The following is a 26,281-nucleotide window of genomic DNA, read 5'->3' on the forward strand; positions in this document are numbered from 1 at the left end:
CCGCAATAATGTGAAGGAGCCCTGAAGGTATAATTATTTTTTTTAGCTTTGAAGCTTTGATTTCTTGTACCCATTAGGGTGCTTCACCCACTGTATTTGTACTGTTTACCTTTATCCCTGAGTGTGTAAATGAAAGCAAATCCAACATTTTGGGTTGTTACTAGAACTAGAACAGAAATATAGGGGACATCTTTCAATGGGGACATTGGTTGTGGTGAAAACCAGAAATTCCCTTACTCAGTAGGGATTTCATCTCACTTCCTGTTTTGCCTATGGATCAGGAGATGAAGGGAAATCTCCCCAATGGGACATTGACAACTAGAAAAAAATCTGACAGAATTATAAAGCCCTGTACACATGGCCGGGTTTCCCGTCTGGAAAACTTCAGGGAGAGCTTTTGGCCGGGAATCTCGGCCGTGTCTATGCTTCCTCGTTTTCCCAACAGGAAAACTGCCGAGAACCTGCTCTCTATTTTCCCGTCAGGATTCCCTGCGGTTTCAAACTCTGCAGTTTTCCTATGGGGAAACACTGCGAGGGGAGTATATACACGGCCAGGGTTCCCGGCCAAAGTTTTCCCCGCAGTTTTCCCGACGGGAAACCCGGCCGTGTGTACACGGGGAAACTTACGGAGCAGGTTCCCTGGTTTCCCCTCGGTTTTCTCGGCTGACTTTTTACCGCAGAGAAAACTGAGCATGTGTACAGGGCTTAACTCTCAATTTCTATCCAAAATGTAAAAGAAAAAGTTTCAGCCTTTAAAGCTGGGTTCACACTATCTGCAGCCGCTGCTCCCAGCAGGGTTCCCGTTCAGCGTTTCAGGGCCAGATTTTGGCCTGAATTCGGACCTGAAACAGAGCCAAAGACACATAGCACGCTTCTGCAATGCCCTCCACAACCACCCCGAGATGTGTGAACAGGCTCCATTGAATATACTAATTATTGGAAGAGACTTTTAGTAGCAAATGTACAGTACAGTACACGCTGCTCGCAGCATTCTGCCCAGCCCTTTGCTTGAAATGCTAATCTTTGGAGAATCTTAAGATTGTATATACCATATTGTGTCTCTTTTTTTTATGTTTTGCTTTCTCGGTTCTTATGACTCCTTAGTATGGCTAAACTAGTTTTGCTGGTGATGTGCTGTCCATAATTCTAAAACTTTTTTGCACCAGCTTGGAATACAGAAGTGAACAATCAAAGTACATCTTCCAGCTACAAATGCATAGTATCTGCTGTAATTACTTTCCCAAACATTGCTGTAGAAGACTGAACTCTCTGGTTTATCTTTGCAACTTTAATTTCTGTGTGAAGCAGACATTTGTTTTGCTAAGCAATACTTCCCTGCATTATACAGCAGTGTGAACAAGGTCTATACGCATTCCCAGTTAGTAGCAGCTCAGCAGTGGAAAGTCTGTCATCATTTGTCATTAAAAAGGATTATTTATTATTTTAATTCTAGTATGGCAATATTCAAATTGATGGATGTCAGAAAGCAACATATGTCATGGAAAGAAAGATAAGCATCAGGGGCCCCATGCCACTAGGGGGCCCCATCAGGGTTGCCAGGCTCAGTAAAACCAGGGACAGTATGTAAAAATCAGTTTTTTTTTACATCTGTCCCTGATATGTCCGAAACCGACATGTTTTTGATGTGAAAATCCCGAGATTTTAGCTGCCCCACCTCTGCACTGCCTCCTAGCGTGGTGGCCATCTGTAAGCCCAGGGGCCCCATAATCTTTTATTGCCCGGGGGCCCCATGAGTTGTCAGTCCGCCCCTGCTAAGCATGTCATGGATGCACTCTGTATATAATGTTGTTGCATAAGCAGGTTATATAATTGTATGAATCAGTTTGTAATCATTCAATAAGTATTTTAATGCTGAAAAAATGTTTTGGGGATACAGCACCAGTCAAATATTTACTTATAATAAAATGTATCCTATGTCTTAGCTGCTGTACTATACAAACTTTCCCCGCATTGAAGCAGCATACTGCACACAATGGTGATCTTCCCGTGCTGTGGGTGTGAGAGGCAGTGGTAGCAGCAGTGAAGGATCCTGTCATTCTAACTTTCTTGTTTTCTCCCCTTGTCCATTCGCAAAAGCCTTGTATTATTCAGAATACTTTGGGGGTTATTTACGAAAGGCAAATCCACTTTGCACTACAAGCGCAAACTACAAGTGCAAAGTGCACTTGAAATTGCACTGAAAGTGCACTTGGAGGTGCAGTCGCTGTAGATCTGAGGGGGACATGCAACGGAAATAAAAAATAGCATTTTAGCTTGCACATGATTGGCTGATAAAATCAGCAGAGCTTCCCCTAGTTTCAGATCTACCCCTAAAAATTACAGCGACTGCACTTCCAAGTGCACTTTCAGTGCACTTTCAAGTGCACTTTGCACTTGTAGTGCAAAGTGGATTTGCCTTTCTTAAATAACCCCCACAGAGTGTGTCACATGCTTCCCCATACCAAGAAGTACCATACCAAGTGTCCGGCGCTGAACAAAGAAGCGGGGAAGTGAGGGAAACATAAGTATATATTGCTGGGGATGTGGGATCTAAGCAAATCAATTGCTATACATTGTAGTGTCAAAGCACTGGTTAAATTTGAAGAAAATTTGCAGTGTTCCAGTGAGTAGCAAAAAAAAACCAAGGTCCCCATCCAGCTGGAACCCTCGAGGTACCTCTCCTCTATTAACATAACTGACTACCTCCTGATCTGCTGTTGAAGTCCCAGTGAAGAACCAGAACTTCCAAGTGGCGAACATCTCCTTCAGCCTCCCACAATCCAGTACTAGGTGCCTGGTCCAAGCAATCTAGTGTAAGTTGGTGCCTAGACCTATGCAAATACTCATTTTCAAAAAGATGGTATGCTGATGAGCTCAGGTACCTTAGTATTGCACACCTTGCCTTGTATTGTGTCATCATCCTTGTTTGCAAAGCATAGCATATACAGTACATCCAATGAATATCACTAGGACACAATCCTCAAGAGGCCTATTTGGGATAACATTTTCATTGTGTAGTGCATATCTTAAAAGTACAGTAAAACCTTGGTTTGTGAGCATAATTTGTTCCAGAAACATGCTTGTAATCCAAAGCACTTGTAGATCAAAGCATTTTTTTACAGGGTAAAAAAGAGAAGAGAGGCACCTCTAATGCCGCATACACATGATCGGTTAAACCAATGAGAATGGTCTGATGGACCGTTTTCATCGGTCAAAAATGATTGTGTGTGGGCGCCATCGGTTATTTATCCATCGGTTAAAAAAAAGCCAACTTGTTTTAAATTTAACCGATAGATTCCTAACCGATAGTTAAAAAACGATCGTTAGTAGGCACAACCATCGGTTAAAAATCCACGCATGCTCAGAATCAAGTCGACGCATGCTTGGAAGCATTGAACTTCGTTTTTTTCAGCACGTCGTTGTGTTTTACGTCACCGTGTTCTGACACGATCGTTTTTTTCAGTTAACCGATGAAAACGGTCCATCGGTCCGTTCTCATCAGATGGACTGATCGTGTGTACACGGCATACGTGTAGCAATAAGTTGCTAAATGTTGTACCTTCATTAAATGTAACCATATTGCTACACTTAGAGGCTCCTCTCTTCTTTTTTATACTCAATTGTGACATGACGCTACTCTTATATCAAGACATCGCTTGTATATCAAGGCAACATTTATTAAAACATTTTGCTTATCTTGCAAAACGCTCTCAAACCAAGTTACTCTCAAACCAAGGTTTTACTGTATAATAAAAACTGTGAGCGTCTGTACAAAACTTTTCCCAGCACTTACAGTGGTTAGTTGCCCAAAAAGTTGCAACCTGGCCAATCTTTTATTTGATGTGCACGGGATTTCTGTGCCATTGTTTGTACCCTGCAAATGTCCAGTTAATTACATACCTGCTGTATCATGGGTAACTAGGTATGTATTCTTATACTATATTATACATTAGCAATGAACAAGTTGTATGATTAAACACAATACTGTTTTATGTGGTAGTTGCTGAGGTTCATCATTATCATTGCTGCTATTAGATGCACAGTGAGGTGCTAGCTAGACTGTATGTTCATTTATGTCTGTTAGGAGTTTTGACAGTTACGGTATATAAGTGACTGTACATAAAACACAGGGCAGTCTTATCTTAAAAATATGATAGTTGTTATACGTATGCCAAGAGCAGATAACTGTATGCTTCATTTAGTTTATAATTAGTTTTTTTAACCTTTGAAGATGACACATTAATTTTCACTAACAGTTCCACATAATGTTACTTTTGCATCTACTCTGTATCATGTATATAAACGAAATGCCGCAAATTACCTTTCTAACCGGTCTGTTGTTCTCCAACCTACAAGCAATAAAGAGAAATATTAAATAACCGAGGCCCGCTTTTTTTTAGTGCTACAATATTTTGCTATAAATGCCATTACCATATACCCGGTCTGTTCTAAAAGGTATTGGTGCATCTTACCCTTGGGAACTGAATATTGCTCTCCACTTATCGAGTTTCGAAATTTTGCTGGTGATATCTTCCAATTCCATTTGTTTGAAGCTGGGTGCTTTCTGGGCTCTGTCTGCAGGTTGCTTTTCCATCAGAAGCTGGAGGAGGCATGGAAACACATAATAATTGGCTCCTTCTTTTTATAAGCCACATCGAAGGTAGACATTGCGTTCCTAACAATGCCCAGGCTGAAACTTCCTGACAAAGTGTCACTATTCTGAGTGGGCTGTAAGCTCACACCGACACATCATGATTAATCTTTTATCAGAGCTCAACAAACTTCTCTGTGCTTTTTTTGTATCCTTTTCTTTTATTGCTGCTGTATAAATATAGTTCACCTCACCTTTTCACAAAATCATGGTTGAGATTTGGCCTAGTATTACATATCTAGTTCCCTGTGGCTTGAATAATTTAGATGTGCGAATTGTACTCATTGAACTGAATAAATGTTTTCACGTTTTATTATAGGTCCTGCTATGGACAGAGATTGAGGGTTTTCAGGGCCGATCCTAGGCAGGGTGCACAGGGTGCATTGCACCCAGGTGCCTGCAGAGGTGGGGGCGCCGAACATCTAACAGACTCTCTAACAGAAGTCCTCTCTGTGTCCATCACAGAGGCCCCCTCCAGGTCCCAATAAAGTACTCTGCTTCTCTTCCTGTATTTTGTTTATTGTTAAGAGATCATGTAGGGATCCCAGGTTAATGAAGACTTTGTGGGGGAGCATCTCTGTTTTTGAGTCATTGCCATTGAAACATTTGTAAAGGGGAGAAGTCAGTAAAATGATGACGCCCATGTGGGGGCGCCAGAAATATTTCTGCACCCAGGCGCCTGTGACCCTAGGATCGGCCCTGAGGGTTTTGATAACACCTTCACCTTCTTAACCTAGGCGATAACTGGCCATACATGGATCAACATTTGGCCAGTTCAGCAGGGACCTGCCAAATTTCAATCCACGTGTGGCCACTGTGCTTCAACAGAAGTCGATTTAAATCGGTTGTTCCCCCTTAAAAACAACTTTTTTTTATTCCACTGCCCCCCCACATTACAATCGAATTAAGGCTCTTATTATTTTTTTCCTGCTGTACATACCTTAGTACAGCATATTCACCCGTGCATCCGGGTTGCGAGTCCCGTGGGAGTGGGCGTTCCTCACATGCTGTTGATTGACGTTTTGCCCAAAAACGAGCTCTCCCCCCGTCGCGTAAGCCGCGTCACGATTAGCGAAAGGAGCCGAACGGCAATGCGCATGCGCAGTATAGCGCCGACTCGCCGTTCGGCTCCTTTCGCCAACCGTGACGCGGCTTACGCGACAGGGGAGAGCTTGTTTTTGGGCAAAACGTCAATCAACAGCATGTGAGGAACGCCCACTCCCGCGGGACTCGCAACCCGGATGCACGGGTGAATATGCTGTACTAAGGTATGTACAGCAGGAAAAAAATAATAAGAGCCTTAATTCGATTGTAATGTGGGGGGGCAGTGGAATAAAAAAAAGTTGTTTTTAAGGGGGAACCACCGCTTTAATGATTAAAAATAGAAAAAAAATAGCCCTAAGGCTGACGCTGCGCTTAATATTAGAAAGTGATAAAATTAATAAGGGACAGCAGCTAGCACTAAAGTTCAGTACAAAAAACTAAAATACAATATGAAAAACAAAGGAGTGCAGCGCTAAAGGTGAATTTTCATAATAATGCATAAACAACAAATCAATAATAAACCTGAATGAATTGAAACAAACACAGTGATAGTGCTGAACAAATGTGAGTAATTAATGATAAACACTCTAAAAGGAAAAACACTCAAAAAAAGAAAAAAATATTAGTTTTAGGAATAGAAAACTAAGGCAAATGGTGTCCCATTCATGAAAAGTCCATGTGAAGTGTTAACTTCAGAAGTATATAAGTGATTCCAGAGAAAACAATGAATGAACACCAATCTTCCCAGAAGAACTAGAGAACGTGTCTTCAAACACCCATCAGGCCCCATACACACCATAGAATCTATCCGCAGATAAATCCCATCAAATGGGTTTCTGCGGATAGATTCTATGGTGTGTACACTCCGTCGGATATTTATCCGCGGATAAATCTCCCCTGGGATGGATTTCCAGCAGATGGATATTTGCTGACATGCTCAACAAATCCATCTGCTGGAATCCATTCCAACGGATGGATCCGCTCGTCTGTACAGACTTACCGGATCCATCCGTCCAAAGGGATTCCCCGCACGCGTCGTAATGATTTGACGCATGCGTGAAATTCCTTATATGACAGCGTCGCGCCCGTCGCCGCGTCATAATAGCGGCGACGGCGCGACACGTCATCGGCAGAGGATTTCAGCGCGGATTTCAATGCGATGGTGTGTACACGCCATCGCATAGAAATCTTCTGAAATCCTCGAGAGGATTTATCCGCGGATACCGTCCGCTGGACCGTATCTGCGGATAAATCCTCTCGTGTGTATGGGGCCTCAGTGTGGTTGCCTGCTTACCAGAAAAAACGACTCTGTAAACCAGTCTCATCAAGCACAGTGATATGGGTCTCCCAAAAACCAATCTGGTCGGCAGCTAATAAATCCAGAGATAACTCAAAGGATAAAAGACAAAATCTCTCATAGCGCAATATGTTGATAAAAAGCATTTAATGAAAGAAGTAATGCACTCACAGTCACACCAACGATAAGTAATCCAGCATGTCAATAAATATAAATCCACGGCGTCTCCACCTGCTACCTCTCGCTTCCTATGTGTCTGTAACTCCGCAGTCTCAATGGACAGAACACGATGACGTCACCGGCACCCTACGCACGTTTCGTCTCAAGAGGACTTCTATGGGGGATTGGCCGAGTACAGACGTCATCGCGAGGGGTGTTTATATACGCCCCCAGACTCCATCTTGAGTAATGGCAATACAAGGGGTAAATTAGACAAAAAAACGGCTCCACCATCTTAAGTAATGGCCGCTAGGAAAATGGAGGATGGCAGTGGAGAATAAAAACAGAGCCATCTAGTGGCGCATAAAAGTAAGACTAACAGCGATAACAAACACACAGGGGAGGAGAGCAAGCAATTGGAATAATGGAGACGCCGACAAATAAATTAAGTAACATTAATTTAAAATTGACAATACCAATAAATTAATAAAAATAATCAATAATGCTGAATGCAGAATAAATTAAAAATAAATCTAAGTAGGAAAAAATTAAAATAAATTGATTTAATATATCAAAATGTTTAAATCTAAAAGATATAATGAAATAATTAAAAATATGATTAGGATAAAAATTAAGAATTATTGATAAAACAGTTTATGTCCCAATCTACATTGAGGCCAAAGGGGACAAAAAATTTCATATTAAATATCCACCTGGTCTAAAGTCTAGAAATAGATCTAACCATATTAGTCCCTCGCCAATGTGGGTGGATGGTGTCTAGGGCTAAAAAAATTGTTCCTTTCAATTGTGTGCCATGATGTTTATCATAGTGTCTAGACAGATTGTGTTTTGGGAAACCACGTTTAATGTTTCCCACATGTTCACTAAGTCGTACATGTAGTTCCCTTTTGGTACGACCAATGTATTGTTTGGAACACGGACATTGGATCATATAAACCACATACTTGGTAGAGCATGTCATAAATTATTCAATGTCATAAGACTGGTTAGTAACAGTAGATTGGAAATGTAAACATTTCCGCCCCCTGAAAGTGTTAATTTGGCAAATACTACATTTGCGGCAGGGATAGAAACCCTTCAAAGACTGAAAAAAGGTCATCCTCTTGGGTGGGTCTATAACATTGGGTGCAATACTTTGTCTCAAAGGTGGGGCGCCTCTATAAATCAAAACCGGGTTATCTGGAATAATAGGACCGAGAACTTTGTCATTCTTGAGCGTGTCCCAATTAGGGGTCAAGTCCTGGGGAAAAAAGTGTGGGAACTCCCACCCAAGATCCACTCTCCCATGATACGCTCATATGCATAATTACTAAACCGCAAGTTCTTTCTAAATCCCGCGATAACTCACAGCAGACCTCCGCAATGTCTACATAGGGACACAGATCGGTCACCTCCCCAGTCAGTCCCCTCCCCCTACAGTTAGAATCACTCACTAGGCTACACATTTAAACCCTTCCTCGCCCCCTCGTGTTAACCCCTTCCCTGCCAGTCACATTTATACAGTAATCAGTGCATATTTATAGCACTGTTCACTGTATAAATGTGAATGGTCCTAAAAATGTGTCAAAAGTGTCCGATGTGTCTGCTATAATTTCGCATTCCCAATAAAAATCGCAGATCGCCGCCATTCCTAGTTAAAAAAAAAATCATAAAAAAAAAAAAATCATAATTATGTCTCCTATTTTGTAGGCGCAATAACTTTTGCGCAAACCAGTCACTATACGCTTATTGCGATTTAAAAAAAAAAAAATATGTAGAAGAATACGTATCGGCCTAAACTGAGAAAACATTTTTTTTTTTTTTTTAATGGGATATTTATTATAGCAAAAAGTTAAAAAAATTGTGTTTTTTCAAAATTTATGCTCTTTTTTTGTTTATAGCGCAAAAAATAAAAACCGCACAGGCGATCAAATACCACCAAAAGAAAGCTCTATTTGTGGGAAAAAAGGACGTAAATGTTGTTTGGGAGCCATGTCGCACGACCACGCAATTCTCAATTAAATCGACGCAGTGCTGGAAGCTGAAATTTCACCTGGGCAGGAAGGGGGTATATGTGCACAGTAAGCAAGTTGTTAAAGCAATATTTTCTTGTTGTCATTTTTTCAAATGACATTTTTTTTATTTTTTTTGCACTTTAGTTGAAATATGAGATCTGAGGTCTTTTTGACACCAGATCTCATATTTAAGTGGACCTGTCATGCTTTTTTATATTACAAGGGATGTTTACATTCCTTGTAATAGGAATGCGACCATGTGTATGAAAGGCAGGCTTGATTGGAATTCCGTCGGAAAAAAACATATTTTTTTTCCAACAGGAAAACCGCTCGTGTGTACGGGGCATGACACCACCCTCTCCACAGATCGACAACACGGCTGTGCTAGGGTGGCTCCATTTCTTCTGCATAGAGTGTAGACACTCTAAAACCAGAAGTGTTTTACTAGCTGGATCAGCAGATTAAAATAGAGGAAAAATGCCTAAAAAAGAAACTACAACATTTAGGGATTTGTAAGCTGCAATATATTACAATTTTGTTTGGGGTTTAATACTGTGTGTCTGTAAAACCTTACAATTAATTCCTTCCATTTGCTTCTATTTGGTTTGGTAAATAAATAATTGAAAGCATTTTATTATACTGTATATTTTTGATAAGTGCTAAAATATACTTGTATATCCTGCCAGAACTCATAGGCCTCGTACACAAGACTTGAAACTTGCTGTGATTTTTTTTTTGCAGAGGAAACCGGTCGTGTGTACAATTTTCGACGAGGAAACTGTCTAGGATCCCGTTGAGCCAAAAAGAGAGCATGTCTTATTTTTACTTGACGGAAATAGAGAAACTTGCCTTGTCGAGTTCCTCGACAGCCTATGTGTTTCGCCCGTCGAGTTCCTCGGTCATATGTACGAGGCTATACTCCCACTTTAACTACGGTACTTTGTTATCAGTCTGTTATCCTAACACGCTTCTGTCCAATCACAAAAATACTGCTCCTCTATAGATATAATAAAATGAGTGAGAATTATCACCTGTGGACAGGAAGTGTATTGTTGGCAGATTCACCAGGTGAAAATAAAGGGAAGAATTTCTGAAGAAAAAGGAAACAAATGAAAACCAGTAAACGGCAACAATATTTTTATTGGGATTTTTTCTTTTTACCAAAAATATGTAGCAGAATACATGTTAAAACTTTATGAAACAAAAAGAATACATATTGGCCTAAATTGATGAAGAAATTTGATTTTTTATTTGGTATGTTTTATAGCAGAAAGTAGAAAATATATATATATTTTTTCAAAATTGTTATTTTTTTGTTGTTTATAGTGCAAAAAATAATAACCGCAGAGGTGATCAAATACCACCTAAATAAAGCTCTATTTGTGGGGAAAAAGACATACATTTTATTTGGGTAGAGCGTTGCACGACCACGCAATTGTCAGTTAAAATACCGCAGTACCGTATTGCAAAAAATGACCTGGTCATGAAGAGAGTGAAACCTTCCGGAGCTCAAGTGGTTAAAAGCAGCTGGTGAGTGATGGCTTGTGTGTAGCTCTTTTATTGCTTGTTATTAATTTGTAATAGTTTAATGTCCATAATTTGGGCACAGGTGTTCACGTAAAAGTATTGTGTGGGAATGATCTGATTCTCTTTTAGGTTTTATTGTTGTTTGCATCCTCGTTGGGGAGATCCTCCTTACTTTCTGTCCCAGTTGCAGTGGTCCCCGAAACAGCAAGTGTGAGGTACTTTCCATAACAGGGAGGCAGACATCAGTAAAACCTGACATGTTCTACGCCTTCCCTCCGTAATCTAATACTATCCAATTAAAAAATCTTGGCGAGTAACAAAGTTTACCAGAAAAGCTTTGCTCCCTGGCTGCCAAACCTTTAATAAATACCTGTGGCATAGCTTTTGTTTGAATCTGTCAGAGCTGTGATAATAGCAGCTAAGCACAAAAACATATTAACAATGATCTCCACACTAATGACTTCTTATATTACACTTCCTATTCACTGTTATCATTCAGCAGGTTCTATGTAATGAAATCATCTCAATGTGTGGTAATATGAAGCCTTCAATTTCCCTGGTACCCTGACTTATTTGCCTGGACTGTAACGTTTCAGAAACCTGTCTAGTTTCATGTAGAAAAATATACCTTTATAGTCGATGTGATAGACGTCAGACCTAAAAAACACAACGTTTTACCATTAAATGGTTGCTTTTTCAAAACAGATGTTGACTGGATGAATTCAAGTCGTAATAAACCCAAAAACAAAAATTTAATATATTGCACTTTAATGTGGTGGCTGCAGTAGTTTTCATTTTTAGGCTATTTGTTTTATTTTATTTTCACCTGGTGATCCAGCCAGTAACACTGGTTTGGGAATCCTTTATTCTAACCTTGCCCTTAGGTACTCATCAATCTATAGTGCAATGGGGGTTATTTACTAAAGGCAAATCCACGTTGCACTACAATTGCACTGCAAGTGCACTTGGAAGTAAAGTCGCTGTAGATCTGAGGAAAATATGCAAGGAAAATAAAAAAACAGCATTTTAGCTTGCACGTGAGTGGATGATAAAATCAGCAGAGCTTTCCCTCATTTCAGATCTACCCCTTAGATTTACGGTGACTACACTTGAAAGTGCACTTGTAGTGCAAAGTGTATTTGCCTTTCGTAAACCCCCGATGTTTCCAATACAACCAGTGGTGCCAAACTAGATTATTAACCAATAACCCCCCAATCAACGTCCTTCCCCCCCCCCCACTTAACCACTAATATATTTTGCAATCTATTGACTGAGTCCTCACCCATTTTCCCCTATGCCGTGTACACACAACCGTTTTTCATGACGTGAAAAATAACTATTTTTTAATGTCATTAAAAACGATTGTGTGTGGGCTCCAGAGCATTTTTCATGACGTGAAAAATGGGCATTAAAAATTTAGAACATGCTCTATTTTCTTTGCATTGTTTTTCACGTTGTCGTTTTTCACGTTGTGAAAAGCGGTCGTGTGTGGGCTTTAATGACGTGAAAAAAACGTGCATGCTCAGAAGCAAGTTATGAGACAGGAGCGCTCGTTCTGGTAAAACTAGCTTTCGTAATGGAGATAGCACATTTGTCACGCTGTAACAGACTGAAAAGCACAAAGACTGAAAAGCACGAAGACTGAAAAGCGCAAATTGTCTCTCACCAAACTTTTACTAACACAAAATCAGCAAAAGCAGCCCAAAGGTGGCGCCATCCGAATGGAACTTCCCCTTTATAGTGCTGTCGTACGTGTTGTACGTCACCGCGCTTTGCTCGAGCATTTTTTTTTCACTATCGTGTGTAGGCAAGGCAGACTTGACAAGAATCAGGTTAAAAAAACGTTGTTATTTCTAGACCATTAAAAATGGTCGTGTGTACGCGACATTACATTTTAACTAGTTAAGGACTGAGCCTATTTTGCAGACTTGATGTTTACAAGTTAAAATATATATATTTTTTTGCTAGAAAATTACTCAGAGCTGCCCCAAACTCTATAAAAAAAATTCAGACACACTACAGAATAAAATGGCGGTCCTTGCAATACTTTATGTCACACCGTATTTGCGCAGCGGTGTTACAAGCACAATTTTGGGGAAAAAATACACTTTTTTTGAATTTAAAAATAAGACAGCAGTAAAGTTAGCCCAATTTTTTTTATATTGTGAAAAGATAATGTTACGCTGAATAAATTGATACTCAACATGTCACGCTTCAAAATTGCTTTCGCTCGTGGAATGGCAACAAACTTTGACCCTTAAAAATCTACATAGGCAACGGTTAAAAATTTCAACAGGTCACCAGTTTTGAGTTACAGAGGAGGTTTAGTGCTAGAACTAATGGGCCTGATTCTCAAAAGAGATACGCAGACTTAACTGCTGTTCAGCCTGCGTATCCCTGTGCCTAACTTTGGAAACGATTCTCAAAAGGCTTTTTCCAAAGTTAGGCAGAAAATCTGACATGTGTAAGACACTTACACGGTCAGATTTTAGGATGCAGTACCGCATCCGCCACTGGGGGCATTTCTCATTGAAATGCAGCTTTGCGTATGCAAATGAGGACTTAAGCAGATTTTCAAAGCATTTCAGCACTGTGATTTCTGCGTAAGTTCCGAATTTGCCTGCGCAAAACTAGGGCTGGTTTTATAATGTGGAAAGTTAGTCACACATTGTAAAGGCCCATTCCAGCGACGGCATTTGGTATGCATTCCTGAGGGAGAACTCCACGGCAATTTTTAAATTCAAAACCGGCATGGGTTCCCCCCCAGGAGCATACCAGGCCCTTAGGTCTGGTATGGGTTGTAAGGAGACCCCCCTCTGCCGAAAATTCGACGTAGGGGGTCCCCCTACAATCCATACCAGACCCGTATCCAAAGCACGCTACCCGGCCGGCCAGGAATGGAGTGGGGACGAGCGAGCGTCCCCCCCCCTCCTGAGCCGTGCCAGGCCGCATGCCCTCAACATGGGGGGGTTGGGTGCTCTGGGGCAGGGGGGCGCACTGCGGGCCCCCCCACCCCAGAGCACCCTGTCCCCATGTCGATGAGGACAGGACCTCTTCCCGACAACCCTTGCCATTGGTTGTCGGGGTCTGCGGGCGGGGGCTTATCGGAATCTGGGAGTCCCCTTTAATAAGGGGGCCCCCAGATACCGGCCCCCCACCCTAAGTGAATGGATATGGGGTACATCGTACCCCTATCCATTCACCTGGAGGCAAAAAGTAAAAGTTAGTAAACACACAACACAAGGCTTTTTAAAATAATTTATTATTCTGCTCCGGATGCCCCCCCTGTCTTCGTTATTAGCTCAATTACCAGGGGGGGCTTCTTCTTCCACTCTCCGGGGGTCTTCTCCGCTCTCCGGGGGGGGGTTTCTTCTTCCGCTCTCCGGGGGGGCTTCTCCGGACTCCGGGGGGCTTCTTCCATCTTCTCCCCTCTTCCGCTGTTGACTCGGCGAACCCCGGTTCTTCTGCAGCTGTCCGGTGCCTTCTTCTTCAGCGCTGGCTGCCTGCTATGTTTGTGTGTTAGCTCAATTAGTAACAGGCAGCCGGCGCGGTCTTCTGTGACTTCAGGGTCTTCTGTTCTTCTCCCCTCTTCCGATGTTGACTCGTCGCCTGTTGTCGCTGTAATGATGGAAGCGCGCCTTGCATCACATTTATATAGGCATCACCGTCCCATCATGCTCCGGCAGGTACCCACGTGGTGGGTGCACGTGGGTAGGCACCCACCACATGGGTACCTACCGGAGCATGATGGGACGGTGATGCCTATATAAATGTGATGCAAGGCGCGCTTCCATCATTACAGCAACAACAGGCGACGAGTCAACATCGGAAGAGGGGAGAAGAACAGAAGACCCTGACGTCACAGAAGACCGCGCCGGCTGCCTGTTACTAATTGAGCTAACACACAAACATAGCAGGCAGCCAGCGATGAAGAAGAAGGCACCGGACAGCTGCAGAAGAACCGGGGTTCGCCGAGTCAACAGCGGAAGAGGGCAGAAGATGGAAGAAGCCCCCCGGAGTCCGGAGAAGCCCCCCCGGAGAGCGGAAGAAGAAACCCCCCCGGAGAGCGGAGAAGACCCCCGGAGAGTGGAAGAAGAAGCCCCCCCTGGTAATTGAGCTAATAACGAAGACAGGGGGGGCATCCGGAGCAGAATAATAAATTATTTTAAAAACCCTTGTGTTGTGTGTTTACTAACTTTTGCTTTTTGCCTCCAGGTGAATGGATAGGGGTACGATGTACCCCATATCCATTCACTTAGGGTGGGGGGCCGGTATCTGGGGGCCCCCTTATTAAAGGGGACTCCCAGATTCCGATAAGCCCCCGCCCGCAGACCCCGACAACCAATGGCAAGGGTTGTCGGGAAGAGGTCCTGTCCTCATCAACATGGGGACAGGGTGCTCTGGGGTGGGGGGGCCCGCAGTGCGCCCCCCTGCCCCAGAGCACCCAACCCCCCCATGTTGAGGGCATGCGGCCTGGCACGGCTCAGGAGGGGGGGGGACGCTCGCTCGTCCCCACTCCCATTCCTGACCGGCCGGGTAGCGTGCTTTGGATACGGGTCTGGTATGGATTGTAGGGGGACCCCCTACGTAAATTTTTCGGCGTGGGGGGGTCTCCTTACAACCCATACCAGACATAAGGGCCTGGTATGCTCCTGGGGGGGGAACCCATGCCGTTTTTTTCTTTGAAAATTGGCATGGAGTTCTCCCTCTCAGGAATGCATGCTGAGCGACGCTGTCATTTTTTTTATAATTATTTGTTTTCCCGGCGCGTCTTTTTTTTTAACCCGTCGCAACTTTAGTGTCCCGTCGAAATTCTCAAAGCCGCCCGGCGTTAATTACGTTCGCGCGCTGCACGTCGGGAAAATTACGTCACACGCATGCGCAGTACAGCCGGCGCGGGAGCGCGCCTCATTTAAATTTTAAACGCCCCCAGGAGAGGAGGACCGCCTTACGACGGCGGCACTTAAGTTACACGGCCTGAAATTTCTACCTAAGTGCTTTGACGATCGGGCACTTAGGTAGAAATTTTAAGTCAGTGTAACTTAACTGCTGAAATTTAAGTTACGCAGACTTTTTGAGAATTTGGCCCATTGTTCTTGCTCTAACGATCACTGAAATACCTCACATGTATGATTTGAACACCATTTTTGTATGCAGGCACGACTTATGTATGCATTCGCTTCTGCGACAGGGCGCTTTAAAAAAAAAAAAATTATTTATTTGACTTTTGAATTTTTTGGTCACTTTTATTCCTATTAGAAGGAATAACCTTTAATAGAAAAAAAGCATGACAGGACCTCTTTAATGTGAGATTTGGTGTCAAAAAGACCTCAGATCCTACATTTACTTTTAAATGCAGTAAAAAATTTTAAAAAATCCAGTCTCACAGGGGAAAGGATGCGATCATCTCCGCTGCTACTGACGGCTCCGGTAAGTGGCGGAGATGACCGGAGCATGATGGGAGAGGGGGGTTGCCATCTCCCGCCCCCAATAAAAGTTATTCGCCATAGTAACCACTTTCATCTGAAAGAGGAGCGTCTGTCGTTGAAGAGGATACCGGGGTTATGGCTGCTGCCATAACAGTGGTATTCCACTTCAAACAGCCTACGTACAATGATGGTGGGCTGTACGCAAGTGGTTAAAGTGGATGTAAAACCGATTCATGCATAGTTGCCAACTCTCCCGAATTTCCCGGGACATTCCCGAGATTTAGACCCTTTTTCACGATTTTATTGTGTCCCGGGAAATGTCCTGTTTTTCCTTGCATCGCGGCCCGCCACCGCTAGAGGTCTGTGGCCGACGGATTGACATTCTCCACCGGCCGCCATTTTTAAGAAGACCAGAGAAGAACACGTGTGGCTACAATAGAAATGAAGCTGCTGTGGCGCCGTCCACCCCCGCCCTGTCTGTGACCTGCTATGGAAAGGAGTGGGGGTGGGCGGCGCCGCAGCAGCTTAATTTCTATTGTAGCCACGCGGCCTCTGTTTTGTTCCCCCTTGGGGAACAGGGACCGTAATGGTGGCAGAGACACCGCTATACCAGATGTAAGGGGGTCTCCAATGGGGGACACCTGATTAAGGGGGGCTCCAATGGGGGGAAGCCTGTGCACGCCTGGGGCTCTGTTGTGTACTCCTGATGTAAGGAGGGACTCCGCTGGGTACGCCTGATGTAAGGAAGGGCTCCTTTGGGTATGCCTGATGTAAGGAGGGACTCCGCTGGGTATGCCTGATGTAAGGAGGGACTCCGCTGGGTACGCCTGATGTAAGGAAGGGCTCCTCTGGGTACGCCTGATGTAAGGAGGGGCTCCGCTGGGTATGCCTGATGTAAGGAGGGGTTCCGCTGGGTATACCTGATGTAAGGAGGGACTCCGCTGGGTACGCCTGATGTAAGGACGGACTCTGCTGGGGACACCTGATGGCATCTAGCACATAGACGAAAAAAACTCTGGATAGCCGCACTCCAAAATAACTTTAAAATAAAGTTGGTCTTTTATTGTAAAAAGCACATGCAGACACTGCAAACAACGAGTACAGAATGGCCGACGCGTTTCACGCTGCAATTCAGCGCTTAGTCATGGCTGATGGCATCTGGTGGCAGGCGACATGGCAAGTGACACACTCAGGGCTCCCACTGATTCAGCATTATGGTCAATTGAACTATTTAATTTTATATAACAATTTATAATAATAGAAATAATGCGCTTTAATCATCCTGACACCATACCAACCATTGTTGCTGTGGGTGAGTCTTATGTTGTAGGGGGTCAATCGTTGCTGAGAGGGATCAACTATTGAGGGAGGGGTCAAATGTTGCTGGCTGCTGGAGGGTCTATTGAGGCTTGCTACTTGGGAATCTATTGTTGCTGGAAGGGATCCATTTTTTGCAGGGGGTCTATTGTTGCTGGGGAGGTCTATTGTTGCCGGAAAGGTTTATTGTTGCCGGAGAGGTCTATTGTTGCTGGTGGGGAATGTAAAGTAGCTGGGGGTGGGTCTTATGTTGCAGGGGGTCAATCGATGCTGAGAGGGATCTACTGTTGAACGAGGGGTCTAATGTTGCTGGCTGCTGGAGGGTCTATTGATGCTGGCTGTTGGGAGTCCTTTGTTGCTGGATCTATTTTACTGCTTTTCTTGATATTAACAAATTCCATACAGAATACTTAGCACCACAAAATTATACTTGGTTCTGTATTCTCTAATGGGCGGAGCCAAGGGGTGACTCGGAAGGGAGGAGTTCCTGCTCCTATTCTCTGAGAAAAAAAAGCCCTGATAATGTCTATTCCTCTTTTCTCTGAATCTGGGTTGTGACTGTTCCCCCAAAAAAATGGAAAAACATTTTATTTTTATTTTATTTCTTATGCTGTCTGTGTCCTATTGAGGAGGTTGTTACAATAATGAAAATCAGGGTGTTGAGGTGGACTAAACACTGAAGTCTGCATTCATCTAGTCTAGATCTGAGCAGTTGCTCCAGAGCTTAGTAAATGAGCAGAAGCTCTGCTGACTTCCATCACCCAATCAAATGCAAGCAAAAATGCTGTTTTTTTTTCCTTGCACGTGCAAAGTGAAGCTTTATCTCATTTACTAAGCTTTGGAGCACGTTCACATGTGCACAGCCTATTTGCCTTCAGTAAACCAACCCCAATGTGTCATGAAATGCATGTCAGGGAAGTATGCCATGAGTGAACCATACATATTCAAATAAGGTTAATTACAAAAAAGAATTACAAATTATTCACTTAAAAATGTCAAGAAGCACGGGCTGGCTCAAGGTTGTTGAAGGTCAGGATAGGTAACTATCCTAACAAGTCCAAGATTTTCCCCATGAAGACGTTTCAATTCTCATTTGCTCATATCAGATCTCTGCATCAGCAGGAAACAGACAGAAAGTTTTGGATTTCAATAAAGATTTCTGTTACTAGAAAACAAAGAAGCAAGTAACAAAGTATCCAGCTAGCTACCAGACACAAGCCATTGCATTAAATTATTAACATCCAATTAATGTCTGGTTGCTAAACGACATGCTGATGAATACCATAGACACATGTTAGGGCGGTCATTTGGACACTTAATGGCAACTTTTAGGTTTATTTAATATATTTCCAAGTTATGATGCTCTACTGTATATTGGTAAAAATATTTTCTTTTACAGGCTTTTATTTGCCATTGAATTTTGATATCTTGTGTTTTTGCTAGGAGCAAGCACAGACTCTGTTATGAGGATGACACAAAAGGGTTGATTCAAGGCAAATAGACTGTGCACTTTGCATATGTAGCACCCTGCTCCCAATGAGTGGGTGCTACATGTTAAAATTATAGTTTGTCTGAGCAATAGTTTGGCTCAGAAAGATCGTATTCAAATTGTGGTTCTGGTTCAGTTCAGCTGGGTCGCGCATTTTTCCACTTGACAGTAGGTGTCACTATCACCACTGGTCAAGGTTGGAAATGCAACAGGTTGAATGTATTGGGTAATCCTTTTTCAGAAGAGGCTCAGGGAGAGGGTACTTAAATCGGGGGTTCCGCCAGAAATACATTTTTTTTTTATATGCATCTGCCACTCCTCACATAGTTAATAGGGTACTCACGTGTCCTTATTTCCTAGCCCCCCGCAATGTCATTCTGCCACAATAGAGAATATATAAAAATAATTGCTGGAAGCTTCCATCTTGCTTGTGGGCACTCTGAAACCCACAAGCAAATCCTTCCGGGATGCGGTGAATGCTGATGTCCCAGCATTCACCGCTCTATCCCGCGCATGTGCAGTGTTGACGGCGAGCGGCGCCGTCAACACTACACAGTTGCCATCGCAACTGTAATGTGTAATGGCGTTTTCACCTGTTTTCCATCATTTAGAGGTAAATATGTTTTTATTCATTTCAGTATTGAGAAGAAATAAAAATAAAAAAATTATACAACACACGTAAACAACAGATTTCTACAGAATAGGATGAAACAAATCAGATAATACTGTCTGAAATTCAACACAATGGGGTCTCAATGTGAGTCTACTGAGTTTGTTTCCCATGTCAGGTTGTTAACAGTGTGTGGTACAGAGGAACAATGAAGACTGAGAAAACATAAAACAGTATAACTAAAACTGATTATTATAAAAGAGAGAAGGAGAAAAAATAAGAAAGAAGAGAGGAAAAAGAGGAGAAAGAAGGGTGGTGGAGGGAGGAAGGAAGAACCGAGAGCCAAGCGGGCCATGACATCATTGTTGTGCAAAAAGTACTTGGACTGAGCATTAGGGTTGAACTTGAGGTGTCAGTAACGTTTTCAAGGAATCAGAGGAAGAATAATTAATCCATAAAAGCCATAGGGATCTGAATTTATTGTAGGTATCAGAATCAAGGGCTAACATTTCCTCCATTCGCATGATGTCATTAACCAATGAGACCCATAAAGACAATGGAGGGGTAGAGGTAGATTTCCAAAATAGGGTGATAAGCTGTCTCGTGGCCGATAAAAAGAAACGTAGTAAGGTATTCTTCTGTGATGCTATGGAACCAGGTAACATAGACAGCAAAGCTATCTCCGGTGTGGGTGTTAGGGGCTGATCATAGAGCTTACTATATATGGCGAAAACCTGAGACCAAAGGGGTTGAACGGCCGGACATGTCCACCAAATATGGAGGTAGTTACCGTCTATTGAGCCGCATCTCCAACATATAGGGGGCATAGAAGGAAATATTTTATGTAGAGAGAGAGGGTCCCTGTACCATCGAGAGAGGAGCTTGAAGTTTTTCTCCTGAGAGTAACAGGAGATAGAGGATTTGTGCGTGAAGTAGTATGACTTCTGCCAATCCGTTGTATGGAATTCCTTTCCCAGATCCGTGGACCACTTCTTCGTGTAGGAGGGAACTTGATCATGTATTAGCGTGTGTAGCAGTGTATATAAGGAGGAGAGCAAGTGTCTTGGGGTTTCAGAAAGAGAACACAGTTGCTCGAAATCTGTTAGGGGTCTATGAGTCTATGATAAAGAGAATAGGTCGGAACAAAAGGAGGACAGGCGTAGGGTCGTGAGCCAATTATGATGGTCTTTAGGCAGTACAGGGGAGCCAGAGGTGGGATGTACAAATGAGCTCGCTGTGGGCCAGGCAGGGCGGGAGTATGGGCCTACCGCATATGAACTCAATCCCTGAGGTAGTCCGGGGTGGTCGCAGAGCGGCATTTGTCAATGGAGAAGCATGAGAAACTAATTGCAGGTGGTGTTTATAACCCCAAAGTAAAGCTCGTAAGTCATAATGTTTTCCATCATTTAAAATGGCGGAATTGTATCCGCCCTCGTCACATGACCGGCTGCAAGAGTCATGTGACGTGTAAAATCACGCGAGAGTGCTTTTGGTGGGCTAGAGAATCGTCTCCTGGGCAGCGTCACGCTGTACTCCCAGGAGACATTGCAGCCAAAGCGACACGCCCACTCCCGCGGGAGCCAAACCAGGAAGCACCTGGTTCAGAAGAGATAAAAAAGGTATGGAATTGATTTAAATTTTTTGGACAGCGAACTTTCAATACAGACACTGAGCCCGTGTGTTTAACGCTGACTTTCAAATTAGGGTAAACCTCCGATTTAAGGAACAGACACCATTTTGTGGGTCGGTTTTTCCTGATCCGGACCTGGGGGCCCTCCTGGCCTCAGGGATGTATTGGCGGTTCCTGCCTCAGGGGTGGAGTTGTAATGTCAGTAGACTCCCCGCCCTCCTCTAGACTCCCCTTGTCATCATGCATTTTTTCCTGTGTATTCCTTACACTAAATTCTGCTATGATCACTAACATCCAGTCAAAATCCAGAAAAGTAACCACATGACTTCAGAAAATGAGTGGGGTGGGAATTAAAAAAGAATGCCTGTCTCCAGGCTAGTGCATGAGATATGTAAACAACCTGTCACTCACAGAAAGGGGGCGGAATGGACTAAGGTTTTTCTCTGTAAGTCTGTTTTATTTCACTGAACAATAAAAGAGGATTGCTCAGAGCTGGAATAACTCTGTGTGGCAAAACTGGGCACATATGATAGGAAATCTAATACCGTACATTGTGACATCAAAAAAAATTAAAACAATTTGGGGTTTACATCCACTTTAATATAATCCCTCTCTACAGGAGGGAGAAAAAGAGACTGGGTACTGGCGCAGACATTTCTTTCTTTAACCACCTCTTCAAGGAGAACCCCTAAGATGAGAGCAAGGAACAGTAAGGTAACGGCAGGCCTAAATCTAAACCAGCAGCTCCTTCGGGGGTAATGCTACACATGCAAGGATTCTTTTTTTTTTTCAAACAGCATTTTAGCTTGGCTATTATTGGATGATGGAGGTCATCAGAGCTTCTGCTCATTTACTAAGCTATGGAGCAACTGCACTTGCAGACTCGCTTTACCTTTAGGCCCCTTTCACACTGAGGCGGGAGGTCCGGTGGCGGTAAAGCGCGATATTTTTAGTGGCGCTTTACCGTCAGAATTGCAGCGTATTTGGCTGCTAGTGGTGCGGTTTTACCCCCGCTAGCGGCCGAAAAAGGCGCATTGCCGAGGCGCATTGCCAGCAGTATAGCCACGGTTTCCCATTTCTTTCAATGGGAAGGAGCGTTGGAGGAGCGGTATACACACTGCTCCTTCACCGTTCAAAAGATGCTGCTAGCAGGACTTTTGGAGCGGTCCTGCTAGCACACTGCTCCAGTGTGAAAGCCCTCGGGGCTTTCACACTGGAGAAACAGCAGCCACTGTTTCAGGTCGGTTTGCAGGCGCTGTTTTTAGAGCAATAGCGCCTGCAAACCGCCCCAGTGGGAAAGGGGTCTTAGTAAATTAACCCCAAAGAGTAACAGTGGGGTTTATTTACTAAAGACAAATAGGCTGTGCACTTTGCAATGGGCAATGACACTCTGCAAGTGAAGTTGCTCCAGAGCTTAGTAACTGAGGTAAAGCTTCACTTTGCAAACAATACCCAATCACATGCAAGTAATGAGTGTGTATGTATTGCAGCAGAAATATTGGCAGGAGGGGAAGGGAGGGGAGGAGATCGGCTCTCACTGAGCTGACAGGCAGGGAGGGAGGGGGAGAGGGAGAGACCGCGGGATGATGGAGGTACATAAACTGACCATGGTATCATGGATCAGCAGCCAGTATTACCGTGGTCAGTTCACATGGGGGAGAACAGGAACAGGCAGGATCAACCAGGTATTTTAGATCAAAGAAAGGGACAAATTACACTGCAACAGCACTATACTGTTATCAATGTGTTAAAGGAACAAGAGCTTTTTTTTTCTTAGGGTTATAACTGCTTTAATTGAACAAGCTGATTGGTTACTATGCCGAGTTGCACCAGGTTCTGTGTGCACCAGTTTTAGTAAATCTCCTCCAATGATAATATAAGATACAAAAGCTCCCATTCACACCTGAACGGTTAGCATTGTGTTTCCCTACTACTTTTGTTTTTTTTTAATTTTCCTTGCACGTGATTGGGTATTCTTTACAAAGTGGAGCTTTACCTCATTTACTGAGTGCTGGAGCAACTGCACTTGCAGAGTGCATAGTCTATTTACCTTTAGTAAATCAAACCCTGTGTGTCAGTTATTTTTTAATTATAATCCTAAATACCTCCATTCACAGCGCCGCTCTGTGGTCACGTGACCTCCGTCTGCTGGCCGGCTTAAGTCAGAGGAGAATAACAGCCCCTCCTGCTGCTCTCCTTAGATCGGGGAAAGAGAGCTGAAGGGGATCATGTGACCGCAAAGCGGTGGTGTGAGAAAAGGTATTTAGGATTAAAACTGACGCGGGGGGTTTATTTACTAAAGGCAAACCCACTTTGCACCACAAATGCATTGGAAGTGCAGTCACTGTAGATCTGAGGGGGACATGCATGGAAAATAAATAACAGCATTTTTGCTTGCACATTATTGGATGATAAAATCAGCAGAGCTTCCCCTCATTTCAGATCTTCCCCTCAGATCTACAGGGACTGCACTTCCAAGTACACTTGCAGTGCACTTATAGCTAGATTCAGGTACGGCGGCGCATCTTTCAGGCGGCGTAGCGTATCGTATTTACACTACGCCGCCGTAAGTCAGAGAGGCTAGTGCTGTATTCACAAAGCACTTGCCTCCTAAGTTACGGCGGCGTAGCGTAAATGGGGCCGGCGTAAGCGCGCCTAATTCAAATGAGGATGAGGGGGTGTGCTTTATGTAAATGGGTGGTGACCTGACGTGATTGAAGTTTTTTATGAACAGCGCATGCGCGGTCCGTGTACATATCCCAGTGTGCATTGCTCCAGAGTACGCCGCAAGGATGTATTGGTTTCGACGTGAGCGTAAATTACGTCCAGCCCCATTCACGGACGACTTATGCAAACGACGTAAAATTTTCAAATTTCGACGCGGGAACGACGGCCATACTTAACATTGACTAGGCCAGCTATTTGTTCGACTAACTTTACGCCGGAAAAAGCCATACGTAAACAACGTAAAAAAAAAAAATGCGCCGGACGCACGTACGTTTCTGAATCGGCGTATCTAGTCATTTGCATATTCTACGCCAAACTCAACGGAAGCGCAACCTAGCGGCCAGCGTAAATATTGCACCCTAAGATACGACGGCGTAGGAGACTTACGCCGCTCGTATCTTTGCCTAATTTAGGCGTATGTGGTTTCCAGAATACGTTTAAATTTAGGACGGCGTAGATTCAGAGTTACGACTGCGAATCTACTGATATGCCGGCGTAAAGCTTTCTGAATCCAGCTATTATACTGCAAAGTGAATTTTCCTTTAGTAAATAACCCCCAGAGTACTTTAGATCTTTGCAAAACAGAGAGGATACAAGTAATTGGCTTATGTGACTTAACGGACACTTTAAAGTGGTTGTAAAGCCTTATTATAGGCTTACCTGTAGCTACCCAGGAGATCTCCTAAACCTGCATGGTTAGGAGATATCCCCTGTCCCCTGCAGGGAGGCATCCTGTCCGTCCCCCGTTGTGTGCTGGGAACACTCGGCTCCCAGCACACAGCGGGAGCCAATTGGCGGGTGCAGCGCGACTCGCACATGCGCCGTAGGGAACCGGGCAGTGAAGCCGGAGCGCTTCACTTCCTAGTTCCCTCACCGTGGATGGAGGGGGGAGCAGCAGGGTGACGAGCGATCGCTCGTCCTCTGCTGCGGACGGCGCTGGACTCCAGGTAAGTGTCCTAATATTAAAAGTCAGCAGCTGCAGTATTTGTAGCTGCTGGCTTTTAATATATTTTTTTAGTGGCACATCTGCTTTAAGCTTTGACAATAAAACCTATAAGCTTATTACTATGCACAGCTGCACCAGTATTAGTAAATCTCCCCCAATATGGTTGACTGAATAACCTTCATGTTTGGTGCTGCATTTTTCATGTACAGTATGGGGAGTTATTTACAAAAGGCAAATCCACTTTGCACTACAAGTGCAAAGCACAAGTGCAAAGTGCACTTGAAATTGCTCTGAAAGTGCACTTGGAAGTGCAGTCGCTGTAGATCCGATGATGATGTTGATTTTCTACAAGTGAGGTAACACAAAATGCATGATCACTTTTTGCACTTTTCGCACTGATCACTATTAGTTTCACTGGTCCCCAAAAAGTGTCACTTAAGCCTCGTACAAACAGATCGGACTTTCTGCGGACAAAGTGTAGGACTTTTGTGCGAAGGGCGTTGGCCAGGGGTCTAGACATCCATGGTTCCTAAACTGACTATGTAGTGTAAGGGTCTGTGTAATTGGATATAAATTGGTTGGATTTTAAAGGTTAGTCCTCATTTTCAAGGAGATTGTACAATCGGATTGTAATGTGTATGGTAACCCTTACATTGAATACTGGTACCTTGTGTTTCTGTATAGGAATTGAAGTTGAATTAGTGCAATGAGATACAGTATTGCAGCAGTAAAAGCAGGGTGCAATTAAGTACAAGTATGTTGTGAACTCACACTGTTTCCCGGGTCTGCGGTGGACAGTCTCTTTCATCACCAGCTACGCTCCAGATTTGGTCTTGGTTCTAGCTTGGTTCGCTTTATAATGTACGTCTTTCCATGTGATAAGAGACCTTGAATTGTTTACCAACGCTGTACTGAGATGGCTCTGCATAGCCTGCTTATGTTTAGAGAGTGACAAGGAAATGACCTCCCTCCATCACTATGGAGACAAATACTTCAACTATTATTTTTGCCTCTGTTTGCTAGTGTAAATCACTGAGCATGCCAAAATACAGCTCAAACAGTTCAGGGATGGCCGGTCAACTTCTTTTATAGGGATTACTGGTTTAAAGAGAGAGAGAGAGAGAGAGAGAGAGAGAGAGAGAGAGAGACGACTGCGTTTATATATACGACTGCGTTTATATATACTGTGTGTATATTTAGCGCCAGGTTACTTCAAAGTGCCGGTGCTATATAAATTTAGAGGGAGATCAGAGTGTAGTTAAACTCTGATCTGGTTAAAATATTCAAATTGGGTCTTTGTCTCATCTTGCCTGTGCTGAGGGCTCATTCTGTTGTGCTGGGGTGTTGTTCCCACCCCAGTGCAGTAAATGGCAGTAGTGGAGTCAAGGCTTGGGTGCTCTTTCCCCAGCAGCCAACCAGGAGGGTTGAGCCTCGCTGTGC

General features: G+C 43.6%; 1 protein-coding gene across 1 annotated transcript in view; it reads right to left on the minus strand.

Annotated features, from left to right (window-relative positions):
• The window catches only part of MINDY4B (MINDY family member 4B), an 86,178-nt gene extending 60,388 nt beyond the window's left edge, over window positions 1-25,790 (minus strand). Inside the window, exons 1-3 of the mRNA XM_040349161.1 lie at window positions 25,615-25,790; window positions 4,473-4,600; window positions 4,322-4,349 (exon numbers count right to left, since the gene is read on the minus strand). Of these exons, the coding sequence (XP_040205095.1) occupies window positions 4,322-4,349; window positions 4,473-4,594 (150 nt within the window). The 5' untranslated portion in view covers window positions 4,595-4,600; window positions 25,615-25,790. The remainder of the gene's footprint in view (window positions 1-4,321; window positions 4,350-4,472; window positions 4,601-25,614) is intronic.
• Window positions 25,791-26,281: the final 491 nt, after the last annotated feature.

The sequence above is a fragment of the Rana temporaria genome, chromosome 4 (assembly GCF_905171775.1).
Source record: "Rana temporaria chromosome 4, aRanTem1.1, whole genome shotgun sequence".
Taxonomy (NCBI): Eukaryota; Metazoa; Chordata; class Amphibia; order Anura; family Ranidae; genus Rana; species Rana temporaria.